The sequence below is a fragment of the Littorina saxatilis genome, linkage group LG17 (genome assembly GCF_037325665.1).
Source record: "Littorina saxatilis isolate snail1 linkage group LG17, US_GU_Lsax_2.0, whole genome shotgun sequence".
Taxonomy (NCBI): domain Eukaryota; kingdom Metazoa; phylum Mollusca; class Gastropoda; order Littorinimorpha; family Littorinidae; genus Littorina; species Littorina saxatilis.
In genome coordinates, this window is record NC_090261.1 from 19,197,299 (window position 1) to 19,214,981 (window position 17,683).

Sequence of the window (17,683 nt, forward strand, 5' to 3'; positions counted from 1 at the left end):
CCCCCCCCCCCCCTCTCTCTCTCTCTCCCCCTCTCATTTCATAAAAGAATTTGGGAGAGAAGAAAAGGTTTCAATATCCTCGGTTATACCTTGTGTCAATATTTCCATTTACAAATATATGCAATAACACTGTCTTACAATTAGTCAAAAACAAAGCCCTTTTTTTCTAAAAAGATCAAAATCCGAAAGAAACAACTGAAAATCATGCAGAGACTTTCTTCCGAAAATTACAAATCTCTGGCAAATTGAAAGGAACAGCAAAATATTCCTTCAGAGAGAGCGAGAGAGAAGAGAGAGAGAGAGAGAGAGAGAGAGAGAGAGAGAGAGAGAGAGAGAGAGAGAGAGAGAGAGAGAGAGAGAACTCAGAATGGTTTATTATTAAGGCCACAGAGAGAGAGAGAGAGAGAGAGAGAGAGAGAGAGAGAGAGGCAGAGAGAGAGACAGAGTGAGTGAGCGAGCGAGTGAGCAAGAGAGAGAGATAGAGAGAGAGATAGAGTCACACACACACACATACACACATAGGCACACACACACACACACACACACACTGAAACAGACAGACACACGCACACACACGCACACACATACATACACAGACATACATATACACACACAAACCACGAGTGAGAGCGAGAGACTGAAAAAATGAGAGAGAGTCGTCAGTAAGTAGTGGTATTGACACGTAGCGATAATGACACGTCGCGCTAAAAGATGTAGTGCTGTCGACACGTAGTGATAATGAACGAATGATAGCGACTCATCGACAAATTATTTGTAGCACTAATCAACGTAGCGATAGCGGCACATAGCACAAATGACACGTAGGACAAATGACACTCAGCACAAATGACACGTAGCGCTAGCGATACGCACCCTCGCTTATGCAGGGGAAGTTCGCCAAGTCTTTCGTCCATATACCACCAATAGCCGTTTCAAACCATACCTTCGTGCATGTCCTAGACTTTTTGTTCATGATTTTGAACAAGATAATCCGTTTTCTTGCAGAATTTCTCAAAGTAATCCTCTGGCAAAGTAATCTTCGAGCATCGAAAGTGAAAGAGGTATTTCAGGCCAGGCATCTATTGCCCCCTAGTTCCGGTTATCAGAGAGAGGCTGCCGTGCCCTAAAATCTGATTGGTCGAAACGCTGGGGGCAAAGGTTATACGAAAAAGGTCTATTTCACTGCCTTTGCCACGAGCGGTGGACTGACGATGCTACGAGTATACGGTCTTGCTGAAAAATTGCATTGCGTTCAGTTTCATTCTCTGAGTTCGACAGCTTGACTAAATGTTGTATTTTCGCCTTACGCGACTTGTTTTTTCTGATCCGGTCAGTACTTCAGGTGTGCGTAGCCTTTAGCTAGACATTCAGAGAAGGCGCTAACGTTCTTCAAGATTGGCTGGACTGACGTTTTGTCGGTCGTGAACTCTTGACGGGACAGGTGGGTTCAAAACATTGTTTATGATTCGTAATTGATTGAATGCGTTGTAGGAGGACTATACTTTATACGCTTGGCCCTGTCGATAATGGAAAAAGATAACCTAATGAAAGTGCACGGTTTGGCACACGAATTTAGTTTCTACCAGCTTTATGTGCGAATTAATTCAGATTGAGATTGCCGTGATACATGGTTAGCGAGGTTCAGCGATGGAAAAAAGGAGGCGTTAATTAAATGTGTGTTCTGAAAGATACACCAGAAGTAGCGGTGTGCCGATGAGCACATTGTTTCATTAATTTCAGCTTCTTCTTTCTGTTTGCTATTTGTGTGTGTATGTGTGTGTGTGTGTGTGTGTGTGTGTGTGTGTGTGTGTGCAGAATGACCGAGACAGACAGTACACAAGAGCTACGTAACGCCATGTCCATCGAATCGAGTCAAGTGTCGGTTGACATAAGGCACAAACCCGCTGTTAAAGTGAGTGGCTCTTCTTTCTTAATGTAATGTTGAGCGAGGTTTTTGCATGTCTGTCTGTGTTTGACTGGTTGTCTGTCTGTCTGTGTGTTTCAGGGGCGGACGAGGGGGGGGGGGGGCACAGGGGGCACGTGCCCCCCCCCCCCCCCCGAAAAAAAAGAAGAAAAAAAGAAGAAGAAAAAAAAAAGATTTTTCTATGCTGATTCTATGACCATTTCTAAGTTCAAATGGCACCAGATGGCACCATTTTGCTTCTTTGGGCAAAAAATTCCCCTAGCAAATTCGGGCGCTTCGCGCCCATCAGATTCACTTTCGATTCAAACTGCCCCCCCCCCCCCCCCCCCCCCTTACAAAGCAACTGATCCGCCCCTGTGTTTGTTAGGCGTTACTAAGTGTCTGTTAGTCTGTGTGTATTAGTTTGTGCGTGTGTGTGTGTTGAATGTATGATTTGGATATGTGCGTGTATATATATATATATATATATATGTGTGTGTGTGTGTGTGTGTGTGTGTGTGTGTGTGTGTGTGTGTGTGTGTGTTTGTCTGTACGTTCGTGCATGCGCGTGCAAATGTGTTTGCGCTCAGTCATTCGTGCACGCATTTATCTTTAAACAAGGCGTTCGTTAAAAACAAAAAACAACAACAAAAAAACTGTTTTTCACTGACAAAAGTAATCCTTATTCCTAAAGCAAATGTCAGGATGAACAAAGATGACCAGCATGTGCATGATGTTAACCAACTAACTTAGCACTAATAGCACTCACACCTACGTAATTCATGAAGAAAGCTTCATTTCCCAAGACAAATGTTCATGAATGTTTAACCATGCCATGACCGCCGAAGTGACCTGGGACGGCTCGACTCAGTCTGCTTGGCTTCCTGCCAGATCAATGCAGATGGCATTTCAAGAACATGTACGCTTGACGCAGACATATTTCCCGTAGTTAAAGGCACAGTAAGCCTCCCGTAAACCATCACAGATACTGTCAGGCTTTTACACACAGTACAAACACCCTTCCATTTGAACACTCACCAAACAGGAAGATCTAGGTGCCCTACGTAAAGAGCGAGCAATTTTCAAAGAATTAATTTAGCGGAGAGAGTGTCCGAGACAATCGGACCGTGGTGCGTTTTGGCGCTAGACCTAAATTTTAAAATCTAAATAATAAATTGACAGCTTGTTACACAAACATTCTTAAATCATAAAAGAATTCTTTTTTTCATCAAGACAAGATCAGTACAATTCGAAGTTTTGAAAGTTTGAAAAAAGAAAAGCCCGGAACTCGGCAGGGTCACGCAAGGTCGTGGTTTCTCGTAGCAGACGACGGTTTATATCTATCGCCAGTTCCTCTGAACAGTCGAAAGCCATCGCTAGAGTTCTTGTGAACCACAGCCGTTTGTTTCGTGCATAGTCAGAGGTACTTAATAACATGCTATTGCAGATAAGCTCACAGCGAGTCGCATTCAAATTACTAACTGACGACTACATTGTGAACAAGAGGCGAAGCCTTCAAGGCTCCCGTAAGAAATCGACAAACAGTAACAGAAACTCAATCACTCCGTCACACACAGTAATAAGCATAGGTGACACGGTGCAAGAGTGGGAGACACTAGATCTAGATCTGTCTGTCTGTAGCCTACTTACGGGGACACGACTGCCAGATCGACACTGCGCTTTCGACAGCGCTTCCTCGCGCAGACACTGGAAACACGCTGTGCAGATCAACCTGTAGGAAATCTCCTTTGGTATCTTCTTTATCTATTTTTCTGGAGCTACGAAACCGAACAATGTGAAATCGTCTTCCCCGAATTGGCGAATGCAGCTCAGTGAGAACTGAAAAGTGAATCTATACCACAATCCTTTACGCGATCTGACCTAACCTTAACCTGGTCTACATACCACACACGACACAAACCAGTCACCTGTTTTTACCCCCCACCCCCCCCCCCCCCCCCAAAAAAAAAAAAAAAACCACCACCCGTTTTCTTTGGATACACACTTTAACTACATACGTGCCGACGAAATGTTGATCATTGCTTCAATACTTTGAAGCTGTTGCTTGGATAATAACCAGGTAAAATTAGTATTTCGGTGTTCAGTCAAATGTTAACGTTTCTATCACATACATACATACACACGCACAGACAGACAAAAGTTAGCATCGCATAGGCTACACTTTACGTGAGCCAAAAAGGGAAACTTGATCACACGGGTTCACAATGGCTCAGGGGTAAGATAAACCACGCAAAAATAAATTCTTTGAAAATTGCTCGCTCTTTACGGAGGGCACCTAGGATGTTCCCGTTTGGTGAGCGTTCAAATGGAAGGGTGTTTGTACTGTGTGATGGTTTACGGGAGGTTTATGCCTCATCACAATAACCCGCAAATGTCACTATCTGCACGCATTCTTCTCGCTCTGTGATGGTTTATGGGAGGCTTACTGTGCCTTTAACCTCTCACAGAACGAGTCCAATACTGTCTCAGATATTGATTCATGCAAACGCAGGGATGTTACTAGGATTTATTTCATTCGGCAAATTCGTCAAGTTTTAGCACATTTTAAGCCAGTCCTGACATTTTAAGCCAGTCTAGAGCTAACAATCTGTTCGCGAAGAGACAAAAAGTTTTCATGTTGTAGGCAACGCTATGTTTGCGGCGAACTGTCCTACCCTCTCTACCTACTTTCAACTAAATGGACCCGTCTCTTCGCTGACAGCCGAGTCCACGCATGCATGATATTGGGGGCGATCATGCAAACAGTCGCTTTGCACTTGGAACAGCATTGGGCCTCAGGATATCTGTGTGAGTGTGTGTGTTTCGTTCCCCACGTGGAGAAGCAGGGGCTTTCCTTTTTACATTTAGTCAAGTTTTGACTAAATGTTTTAACGTAGAGGGGGGAATCGAGACGAGGGTCGTGGTGTATGTGCGTGTGTCTGTGTGTGTGTGTGTGTGTGTGTGTAGAGCGATTCAGACTAAACTACTGGACTGATCTTTATGAAATTTGACATGAGAGTTCCTAGGTATGAAATCCCCGAACGTTTTTTTTCATTTTTTTGATAAATGTCTTTGATGACGTCATATCCGGCTTTTCGTGAAAGTTGAGGCGGCACTGTCACGCCCTCATTTTTCAACCAAATTAGTTGAAATTTTGGTCAGGTAATGTTCGACAAAGCCCGGACTTCGGTATTGCATTTCAGCTTGGTGGCTTAAAAATTAATTGATGACTTTGGTCATTAAAAATCTGAAAATTGTAAAAAAAAATAAAAATTTATAAAACGATCCAAATTTACGTTCATCTTATTCTCCATCATTTGCTGATTCCAAAAACATATAAATATGTTATATTTGGATTAAAAACAAGCTCTGAAAATTAAATATATAAAAATTATTATCAACATTAAATTGTCGAAATCAATTTAAAAACACTTTCATCTTATTCGTTGTCGGTTCCTGATTCCAAAAACATATAGATATGATATGTTTGGATTAAAAACACGCTCAGAAAGTTAAAACAAAGAGAGGTACAGAAAAGTGTGCTATCCTTCTTAGCGCAACTACTACCCCGCTCTTCTTGTCAATTTCACTGCCTTTGCAATGAGCGGTGGGCTGACGATGCTACGAGTATACGGTCTTGCTGAAAAATGGCATTGCGTTCAGTTTCATTCTGTGAGTTCGACAGCTACTTGACTAAATGTTGTATTTTCGCCTTACGCGACTTGTTTATATTTAGTCAAGTTTTGAACTTGACTAAATATTTTAACATCGAGGGGGAATCGAAACGAGGGTCGTGGTGTATGTGTGTGTGTGTGTATGTGTGTGTGTATGTGTGTGTGTGCGTGCGTGTAGAGCGATTCAGACCAAACTACTGGACCGATCTTTATGAAATTTGACATGAGAGTTCCTGGGATTGCTATCCCCATACGTTTTTTTCATTTTTTTGATAAATGTCTTTGATGACGTCATATCCGGCTTTTCGTGAAAGTTGAGGCGGCACTGTCACGCCCTCATTTTTCAACCAAATTGGTTGAAATTTTAGTCAAGTAATCTTCGACGAAGCCCGGGGTTCGGTATTGCATTTCAGCTTGGTGGCTTAAAAATTAATTAATGACTTTGGTCATTAAAAATCTGAAAATTGTAAAAAAAAATAAAAATTTATAAAACGATCCAAATTTACGTTTATCTTATTCTCCATCATTTGCTGATTCCAAAAACATATAAATATGTTATATTCGGATTAAAAACAAGCTCTGAAAATTAAATATATAAAAATTATTATCAAAATTTTTTTTTCGAAATCAATTTAAAAACACTTTCATCTTATTCCTTGTCGGTTCCTGATTCCAAAAATATATAGATATGATATGTTTGGATTAAAAACACGCTCAGAAAGTTAAATCGAAGAGAGGTACAGAAAAGCGTCAATTTCACTGCCTATGCCGTGAGCGGTGGACCACGAGTATACGGTCTTGCTGCGTTGCATTGCGTTCAGTTTCATTCTGTGAGTTCGACAGCTACTTGACTAAATATTGTATTTTCGCCTTACGCGACTTGTTTTTTGGTGGTCAGATTCACAGTTGGATTTCTGGTTGATTCCGTGAAAAAGTGTTGTGGTCTTCATGTCAGTCAATAAAGGTTGATTAATGGTGAAGGTTTAGGAGTAAATAGCCCGTGTGCGCTCTCTCTCTCTCATTCTCTCTCTCTCGCCGTGTCTCTGTCTCTATCTTTCTCTCTCTGTCTGTCTCTCCCTCCCTTTCTCTCTCTTTCTCGCTCTCTCTCTCTCTCTCGACCCCCTCTCCCTCTCTCCCGCCCCCCTCTTTCTTGCCCCCTCTCGCACACACGCACGCGTAAACACACACACACACACACACACACACACACACACACACATGTTTACATACACACATGCACACGCGCGCACTCACTCACACACATTAACATACACAAACACACATAAACACACACAAACACACATAAACACAAACACACACACACACACACACAGAGCCACTCACATACGCACACGCAAACACACCCACACACTTCATTGCACGGAGATATGAAGGTGGGGGAGAGGGGAGAGAGAGAGAGAGACTGAGAGAGAGACAGAGAGTGACAGAGCGAGAGACAGAGAGAGACAGTGAGAGAGGTAAAGAGAAAGAGAGAGAGACAGAGAGAGAGAGAGAGGGGGAGACAGACGGACAGAGAGAGACATACAGAATGTGTGTGAGAGAGAGAGAGAGAGAGAGAGAGAGAGAGAGAGAGCTCTTTCCCTTTTTATGCCTCATCACAATAACCCGCAAGTGTCACTATCTGCACGCATTCTTCTCGCTCTGACTTTTTGTGGACGTCAACCTTTTCAATCTTAAGTCCGATCACGTGAAAAAAGCAGATAACGCGACCTTGCAGCAAATACAATATGACACACAAAACCACAGGTCAAACAATTAAACAAGCAAAGAGAGAGAGAGAGAGAGAGAGAGAGAGAGAGAGAGAGAGAGAGAGAGAGAGAGAGTTCTTTCTCTCTTTATGCCTCATCACAATAACCCGCAAGTCATTTTCTGCACGCATTCTTCTCGCTCTGAATGTTTGTGGTCGTCAGCCTAAATTCCAATAATAAGATTGATCTCGTGAAAAAGGCAACACACACACGCACACACGCACACACACACACACACCTACATCCTAACACACTTATGCACATACATTCACCCAGAAACAGACACAAACACACACATACATACACACAACCACACACACACACGCAACCACACACAACCCACCCACACACACACATCCACAAACACACATTCACATACGCACACACACACACACACCACCCTTAACACACACACACACACACTAACACACACACACACACACACACACACCTCACACACTCAAACAAGCTTACACACACGCACACGAACACACACACACACACACACATTTTGTTTGTTTGTTTGCTTGTTTGCTTAACGCCCAGCCGACCACGAAGGGCCATATCAGGGCGTTGCTGCTTTGACATTTAACGTACACGCACACATACACACATACATACACACACAATCACACGTACGTGCGCGCGCATACACACACACACACACGTACACGCATACACACAAACACACACTCGCAGTCACGCGCGCGCACACGCACTCATGTACACACGTTCTGTGTGTGTGTGTGTGTGTGTGTGTGTGTGTGTGTGTGTGTGTGTGTGTGTGTCTTTGTGAGTGTGTGTGCATGCGCGCGTCTACGAGTGTGTGTTTATATGCGAGAGAGAGAGAGAGAGAGAGAGAGAGAGAGAGAGAGAGAGAGAGAGAGAGAGAGAGAGAGAGAGAAACGCACGCGTGCCAAGGAGGTGAGAGAAAGAGATAGAAAGAGAGCAAAAAAGATACGAGAGAGAGACTTTCAGACGGACACAAAGAGAGACAGACAGATATAGAGAGAGAGGTAAAAAGAAAGAGAAAGACATAGGGAGAGGGATATGGGGGGGGGGGGGGGGGGAGAAAGAAAGAATGAGAAAGAATGAGAAAGAGAGAGAGAGAGAGAAACAGAGACGTAGACAGAGAGACAGGCACAGAGGGACAGAGAGAGCGAGACAGAGAGAGAGACTGCGATAGAGAGAAAGAGAAAGAGAGTCAAACAGCAAGCTCAGTACAGTGCAATAGTTTCTGGCGTGCCACCTCTCAGGTACGTTACAGAATGCTCGGCACAAACCCCCGTTGCCTAGACCATCTTGGGCGAGCGGTCGCCTTTGTTACGCTTCAGTGACCGCAGACAATGGTACTCGTACCGAGCGCTTGCTAACTTTCGCGAGCGTTCGCGAGCGCCACAACAAAACTATGCGTTGCCTAGAAAACGTTTGCAAACGTTCTGCCCAAGCAACGCACCTCAGGTGTCACCTTCTCCAAACTGGGAAAAAGGACAGAAATCCTGCCGATTGAAGACACATATTTCGGCGATTTTAAATAAGTTTCGGCTTTTTGCCGACCTACCTGCACAGATTAATCGGTTGCAAGCGTCTTGCCACGAGACAAGCTGGCAAAATTCGAAAATCTAAACTGCGCGGAAGAAGCAGAAACAAGCTAACAGTCTCTTCATTTCCTGACCAACGCTAAACATAAAATCGTGAGGGAAAATGTACGTGTCTCCATGGCGACTCCGCGTGCGACGACATTATGAACGCGTTTGAAATCGTGCTTGGACTGTGCGTCTGTGTTACCACATAAGATGTGTTTGTAAAATAGCACGTGTCTTGCCGGCAACCGCTAGCGCTAAGAACATTTCGTTTAAAAAAAAAGTTTTTAAACCGCAACTGTGGCTTTAGATTTACAACGCACGTAGCAAGATGATTGTGGGATAAAACGGAACATATTTCGTTGACTGAAGTGAGAACTCACATCTGATGGGCATAACTGTGTGGTGTGCTACGTAAAAAGACAGCACGTTGTGATAAAAGTGCTCTTTAGAAGAAATGGCAATACACGTTTCGGCAATTTTCGGACGTTGTCGGCAATCTTCAGTGTCAGCTTTCCCCCCACCGTGGAACAAGTTTGATAACTCTGTCATAATAACGGCAACAGTTTTCACGATTTGAAATAAGTTTTGACGTTTCGTATACTGCAATATTTTATGCAAAAATACAAGAGAATATATTTATGAGAGTTGAAAGTTTTGGTGAAGCAGAATGTTTAAAAATAGCTTCATCTCCCAGGGGGCGCACGAGGCTGTGGATGTGCACGTGCAGGGATTGACCTATCGCGTGCCTCGACAACGGGTCACGTGGTGGCAGCACTGGCTGGCGGACCACTCTCTTTTGCCAAGGAGCTGCATTGACGAAACGCGCGTCGTTCTCAATGACGTCACTTTCACCGTTCGCAGCGGCCAGATGCTCGCCATCCTGGGCAGTTCAGGTAGGTCATGGTCCGATGGCTTGTTGTCAGCCACCACCCCTTTTCTGCCAACGTATCCCATTCCCCCATTCTCAACCCAGTCGATTTTCATACGGTATTGCATTGAATAAGGTCATGACGCTTCCTTTTGTATATATTCTCTCCTAAGCAATCAATCAATCAATGAGTCTTATATCGCGCATATTCCGTGGGTACAGTTTTAGGCGCTCTGCAGTGATGCCGTGTGAGATGAAATTTTATACGGCCAGTAGATTGCAGCCATTTCGGCGCATATTTACCTTTCACGGCCTATTAGTCCAAGTCACACGGGTATAGGTAGACAATTATTAACTGTGCCTAAGCAATGCCTGAACTTACATAATAAGAACAGTAAATCACGCCGGGGGTAGTGTTACAGCAGAAAAATCGCCGTGTGTTACGACAGCATTCTGCAGTCCGGTAGTCAACCAGGTTTCGAGCGCGAAAGGTGTGTAACTTCCAAACTAATAATTACTGCGGCGTAATTATCGAAGCCAACAAAGTTTATTTGTTCTCAGCGGATTCATGATTGCATGAGGGTTAACATGTTATCGGTTTAATTTTTGAGGCTTCTGTTTTAGATTTGTGACAGCGTCGTATTTGTTGATATTGTTCGATTTGGGGATTTTTTTTTTAAATGGTGGAGATTACAAGAGGCTTGAAGCAACAAAGGTCATTTGATCAGGTAATGTGATGTATTATGACTGAAATGCATCAATAGCAGTGTCCCAATATGCAAGTGTGTTTGTGTCATCGGCTGAGGAAAAGAGCATGTGTATTTTTTGGGTACGCGTCGCTGTGCTAGCAGTTACGGCCGCCAACAGTGCACTGATACGTCCGCCCCGCTTCTCTGTTACGACCGCTGACTGTTTCTGGTACGGCAACCGGCACTCATTTTATTCGTTTAATAATGTTATTGCCAAAGTTTATGACAGTTTGCAAACAAATATGAACGGGTTTCACTGCACATCGGTTGTGCACCGTCGTGTTATCAGGAATTTTGATTCCCTGCCCTCTTTTATTTAATATCGCATTCGTCACAGTTTATATCTAGAGTTTTTGTACGTTTCATACATTGAACATGTCTTCTTTATTGTTCTCAACTCAAAATTCAAATTAAATGTCCAAAGACAAAAATTATTTATAATCTTCAAAAATGTAATGATTTTTCTTGAGTATTCCCAACTCAAAATTCTAATTACAGGTTTAAAGGGACACATAGAAACTTTTGATTTTCCCTCTTTGCTTAGGTGGCTAGGTCACCAAAATGGATCGAAAGGCATGGCAAAGAGGGAAAATGGAAGCTAATTTTTGCCCCTTTAAAGACGAAAGGCACAACAAATAATTTTCACAAATGAAACTTTTTTTTTTTATGAACTAAAAATTCAAGTGGAGAGGGGATGAGAAACGTGAGGAGATGGCCGGGGTTGCGAGATGGGTGGGGAGTCTGGGCTATAAAGTTCTTGCACGCGAGACAATATACTTCTTTTTTGTGTGTGTGTGTGGGGGGGTATTTTGTTTATCAACTCTCTCTCTCTCACTCTCTCTCTCTCTCTCTCTCTCTCTCTCTCTCTCTCCTCTCTCTCTGTCTGTGAATATTTTTGTCATCCTAAATATTGGGGGGGGGGGGGGGGCAAAAAGACATGTTTGCCCCCTGCCCTACCCCAGGCACAGCAGCTGCCCCCCCCCCCACCCCAGTTTCTGACGCCAGTGCACTGAGTACATACGCACACACACACCACACATACACACACATGAAAGCTAAATTTATTAGCACATCTCTGTTTTCAGTGACACTTGTTTTATTACACAGCAACCACCAGAATTTTGTATATGAATTATTCAAATGGTTTGATAAAGTGGCAGTTGATATGAACAAACCTCCCCCACCCCCTACACATAAAAAAAGGGAGTGGAGAGACGGATCAACTCAAACACACATCTGAAGCTGTCGCGCACACAGAAGACGGATCAACTCAAACACACTTCGTTGGGCAGGGGTATACATATTGTTCCATATCTGACTACATTTCACGGATGAAGCAAGTTTACCTTTAGTAGAGTTTCAGAAAAATCATGTAAATTAGTAAGCTTTCAGAACAATCACGTATGAGGGCTTACATGATTACGATGAAATAAATAGTAGACTTTCAGAACAATCATGTAATAGTCACTTTTCAGAACAATCACGCGTAACATACGGAAGGGTATGCATATTTTTTCTTCTTTGAGAAGCATGGGTTCGCACGGCCCCACGATGTCTTCCGTGTGTAGTCGATAACCCGGTCGGGCGAAGGTTAAAGAAGTAGAGGAATACGTTGTGGACAGTGACTTTCTAAAAATAATAACGGGAATATCCGGCTTTGCCGGGATGAAAGCGTTGTGGACAGTGACCTTCTAAAAATAGTAACGGGAATATGGATTGACGCCACACGAAGGAAGGGAGATAAACGCAAAACACTGGAGAAGATAAGGAAGAGTTACTGGGAATGGATCTGGGAAGATGAAAAGTCGTATATATATATATATATATATATATATATATATATATATATATATATATATATATATACGACTTTTCATCTTCCCAGATCCATTATATATATATAGATGAATTGGTTTATACGATTCGAGTTTTACGCCCTCACGGCTTTTTGATGTTTGCGTGTTTAGGTGGTATCAGCCATCTGCACTTATGGTAGAATGACCAAGATCTTTAACGTGCCATTGTGGTGACACGGGGGTGGGAGATGGATACCGTCTCTGGGTCTGCACACTGATAAAGTTGACCCGTGTCCGTCCCGGCCCGGATTCGAACCAGCGACCTCTCGATCACAAGTCCAGTGCTCTACCACCTGAGCTACCCAGGCCCCCTAGCATTGACATTGGGAAGGGCTAATATCATAGTGTGTTTTAAGAAAGAATTACATTTTATCCTACATACGTGAGAGAGACACCCGTGAGATAATAATCGTTCAAATCACACGTGTGTATATCATGTAAATGAGGTCATGTCAAGCAAGTCTGGCAGGGACCTGTTTTTCCACTGCTTATGATGCCAAAGTCACTGAGACAAACGTCATTATAGAAACAAAAATTGCGCTCGCTAATTACCCTCGATGAATCTTTAGAACTAACACGTCACGCCACACTTTCAGAGTGACGTTTCTTTGCTTTGACGTAATAGATTGCACGAGGCTTTAGAAGAGATCGAGGTTCCAAAACAAGCGTCTTCAATTTAGCTGCCTCGACTGCAAGACACTTTCAGTAAAATACACGTAAGTACAGTATGTAGGATAAACAGAATACTACATGGCTTGCTGTGTCGTACCAGATTTACACTCGTTGCTTTTTCAAATAGTGAACAGCTCGCTTTCGCTCGCAGTTCAATATTTTAAAAAACAACTCGTGTAAATCTGGTACGACACAGCAAGCCATGAGTTTCGTGTCACAGCGTTATGGGCGGGAGATTTTGTTTAGACTATTAATTTTGTTCTCACACTGTAGCAAAATCATTGACAACAGACCAGTCATTTTTAGCAGAGAAATTGGGAAGGGCTACTATTAATTATAGTGTGTTTTAAGAAAGAAAAATATGATAGTATCGGCAGAACACGATCAAATGAGTTTCGTGTCACAGCGTTATGGGCGGGAGATTTTTTAGTCTATTAAATTTTGTTCTCACACTGCAGCAAAATTATTGACAACACAAACCAGTCATGTTCAGCATAGAAATTGGAAAGGATTACTATTATAGTGTGTTTTAAGCACTGATCTAAAAATATATGGATAGCGCAAGATAGTTCTTATTGGCTATCAAAACATTGACGCCACCGGATCCGCCATCTTGAGACACCGTTCGATACAGAGAAAGAAGATTGCTGTCAACTCTCGAAACTACGATTATTTTCCCTTGACCTATTTGTCAGTGTGGTACGGTGCAGTAAGATGGCGGCACTCTGGTTACGCTGTATCATTGGCTGTGCGCTATCCATTATTTTTAGATCAGTGGTTTTAAGAAAGAAAAACATTATAGTATCGGCAGAACACGACCAAATGAGTTTCGTGTCACAGCGTTATGAACGTGAGATTTTTTGTTTAGACTATTCGTTCTCACACTGTAGCAGAACAACGTTTAGTTGAAAAAAATGCTGTCTACGTCATCATTTGGACACATAGAGCTCTGATGCAGCAGGGTTTTTGTCAAAAGGCTAGGTGACTGAGAGCTAGATCTCAATGTCTGTTCGTGTCACACACGAATTGAACCTGTTATGAACGGAAGATTTTGCGAGAGATCATAAAAACTATTAAGTGGATCTTTATGAAATTTGATATCGATATTTTTGAGGGGATTTTCTCATGGAGGTTTTCTCCGTTTATTGATAGGACAGTTTGATGACGTCATATTTTCCCGTTTGCCAAAAAGTTGAGGCAGCACTTTCACAGTTAAAGTTTTTGATCAATTTGATCGAAATTGTTATCACACAACCTTAGATCTAAGCCGGACTTTGGGATTGCATTTCAGCTTGGTACCGTAAATTATCGTTTTTGAAATTTTCGTTCAAAATATGTAATTTATGTTCACAAGCTCACATGAAATCATTTATGCAACACACTAAGACCAGACCAAAGTTGAGATTGAAATGGGCACTTTATTTAATAAAGCGCCAGAGTGGATAAAAATATAGACATGACAAAATAAGGTGGTCCCGCTGTACAAGGGTTACCAAACACACACACACACACAGTAACATTGTACAACTTACTCTCACATTCAAGCGGGACCACCAACAAAACTTATCATCAAATAAACAACATTTCACGTGGTGAAGCAGGTGAACACAAACACAAATCTTCACATTTTAACACTCTCTCATGTATTCATAAAAGAATCAGTCATTCATGCTGACTAGATAATGATATAATCAAATCACCCTCAGTCATTCATGCTGCCTAGATAATGACATAATAACATCACATGAATAAAACCGTTCTTGATATGTACAAAATATGACCAGTGTGGGCGTTGACCGCCACAACTGTGGTATCTCTAATACAACTTAAAAGAGATTACACAGCGCACGGAAAAGATCCTGTAATCCATGTCAGAGTTCGGTGGGTTGTAGAAACACGAAAATACCCAGCATGCCTCCCCCGAAATCGCCGTATGCTGCCTGAATGGCTGGGTAAAAACGGTAACACACGTAAAAATCGACTCGTGCTAAAAACATGAGTGAACGTGGGAGTCTAAGCCCATGAACAAAGTAGAAGAAGAAGATGTTTGTGTTTTCCCTATTGCGTCCTGTATCTAAAACTATATATAGTTTTGTTGTATTTTATTGAAAATTATGCTTACAAATTAATAAAAGCGTTAAATAACCACTATCTTTATTTTTGGAAATGACACTTAAAATCAACTTCTGTCTATTCCTTATTATTTTTTGATTCCAAAAATACATAGTTTTATGGAGTTTGACGTCGAAAATATGCTCAAACTTAACAAATTCGGATCCTTAAATGGAAATTATACTTCCAAGCTCTGTGCAGCCGATAACAGGATAAAAGCACGTCATTTCAAGTGTGGAACACGCACATGACGTGATAAATTATGGCTTTTCCTTGCGATATTTTATTTCAAACATGGTACAAATTGTAAAGGAGTTTCTTTCTCAGATTATTTTTTTGTCCTCTGTCTATCTATGTGATTCAAACAAAATGTGTAATTCCTTAGTTTTGCAAAAGTAAAACTATGTATGATATACCTAATTGATACAGGTCTCTAATGAGAAAATACATAACTATTTTCCTTTATATTAGTATACTTACCATACATCACGTGTGCTTGATCTACTAGCAAGCGCATACCTTCACCTGGAAATGCTCAGATTTAAATGGGGCAGAGTGGCGCAAGGAACCTAACCTAAGCCCAAAGTCCCAACTAGTTCTGGGCAAAGATTTTTGTGGGTGACCTCCCTTAACCTGGGTCATCCCAACATACAACTCTTCCCTTCTGACATAGGACTGCCTGACATAGCCCAAAGTCAAAAGCGCCTCGCTCAGCAACCAGAGTCGCGGGGCTGGAAGGGTGGGAGATCTGACGTGATGTATGGTAAGTATACTAATATAAAGGAAAATAGTTATGTATTTTCTCATTATATGTCGTATACTTTACCATACATCACGTGTGCTAGATTAACAAATAAAAGGCGGAGGGGAACTCCGAACCTTACCTCAGTTGACTGAAGGCGCAGATACAGGAGTGGAGAAGTTCACGACGACGCAGGCAGCAATGCCGCGTGTCCCATCCTCGGACTCCCGCGTGACGTCCCGAAGATAAAAATCCGTAAAGGTATTGACGGATCTCCATGAAGCAGCTGCCAAAATCAGCTGCGTCGGGACGTTATGCTCTAACGCCAACGATGTCGACCAAGCCCTTATTTCGTGAGCCCTAGGGTGGTCGATTTGTCTGTTGGCTGCTTTATAGGCCATTTTAATGACCGTCACGAGCCATCGTGCGAGAGTCGATTTCCGTACATCCTTGGGGTTACCGGGGTTGAGGTGTTGGCAGCGTAGGGGGCGCGATCGTCGTAGGTAACGACGGAGAGACCGCACAGGACACAAGTCCCGGTCGGCGTAATCAGGAGCCAGAATGCTAGTCAATGGCTTGACCACAGTGAGAGGAGATTGGTCTCCGGGACGGTGGGTTTTTGCACGAAATTCAGGTAGAAACCGGAGAGAGACAGAACGGTTCAAAAGAAACATCAGTCAAAAGTCCACTGAGAGCGTGGACCTCACAAGAGCGACGCGCGGTCGCCAGCGACACAAGGAAGCAGTTTCAATGACAGGTCTCCGGGACTACTGAAAACGGGCCCCCGCAAGAACTCTAGAACAATGGAAAGATCCCAGTTAGGGATCCTCCGAGGCTGAGCGTCTCGTCTTTTATTGACGGCTTTGATGACGCCCGAGATCATGTCGTCTTCAAGGGGAGGAAATCCCATCTGACGGATAGTCGTCCGCACAGCGGAGAGATGCGACATGACTGAAGCTGCTGACAAACCTTCCACACATGACAGATGTGAGAGGAAGTTTGCCAGATGAGTTCTGCGAGGCTGGGTAAGGCTGACATTGTGGGCCTTAGTCCAGTCGAACCAACGTTTCCACCTCGACTCATAGTTGCGCTGTGTAGAGGGGCAATGCGCCTCTAAAATCAGCTCAATGGTGTGGGGGGTTGCACCCCGTGACAGCAAGCTGCGCCGCAGAGAAGCCACGCGTGAAGATTGAGCATGTCGGGGTTCCCATGCGGGACCCCTGTGCGAGGTTGAAGCAGAGACTTGCGTCGTATCCAAAGCATGAGAGGAGAAACGTGGGAGAGCTCCAGGAGCTCGGGATACCACGGCTGAGCGGGCCAGTTGGGAGCCACGAGAATCAGCTGTGGACGGTCGAGTCGAGCCTTGCGCAGCACCTTGCCCACTAGGGGCCACGGCGGGAATGCGTAGGCACTCAGATCTTCCCACGGGAAGGACAGCGCGTCCTCCCTCCACGCTCCCGGATCTGCTACCGGGGAGACGTAGGACGGGAGACAAAAGTTGAACCGAGTCGCGAACAAGTCGACCATCGGTGTGAACCACGTCTCCCACACGGGTTTGAGAACCTGAGGAATCAGGGTCCATTCCGTGTGAAGGATCTGGTGTGGACGGCTGAGCTGATCGGCAACAATGTTGCACTTGCCGGGCACATGCCTGGCAGTCAGACAGACGTTGTTGACATCGCACCATCTCAGCAGACCCTCTGCCATCAAGGAGAGAGTCTGTGACCGTGCCCCCCCCCCCCCCCCCCTGTT

At 43.5% G+C, this 17,683-nt stretch overlaps 2 protein-coding genes across 6 annotated transcripts in view; both read left to right on the top strand.

Annotated features, from left to right (window-relative positions):
* LOC138952783 (pyruvate carboxylase, mitochondrial-like) overlaps nt 1-17,683 on the top strand; it is a 479,047-nt gene that overhangs the window by 280,223 nt on the left and 181,141 nt on the right. The gene's annotated exons all lie outside the window — the stretch shown is intronic.
* Nucleotides 373-17,683, top strand: part of LOC138952787 (ATP-binding cassette sub-family G member 8-like) — an 82,951-nt gene continuing 65,640 nt past the window's right edge. The window contains exons 1-2 of the mRNA XM_070324526.1: nt 373-1,912; nt 9,627-9,825. Coding sequence (XP_070180627.1) covers nt 1,772-1,912; nt 9,627-9,825 — 340 coding nt within the window. The 5' untranslated portion in view covers nt 373-1,771. The remainder of the gene's footprint in view (nt 1,913-9,626; nt 9,826-17,683) is intronic.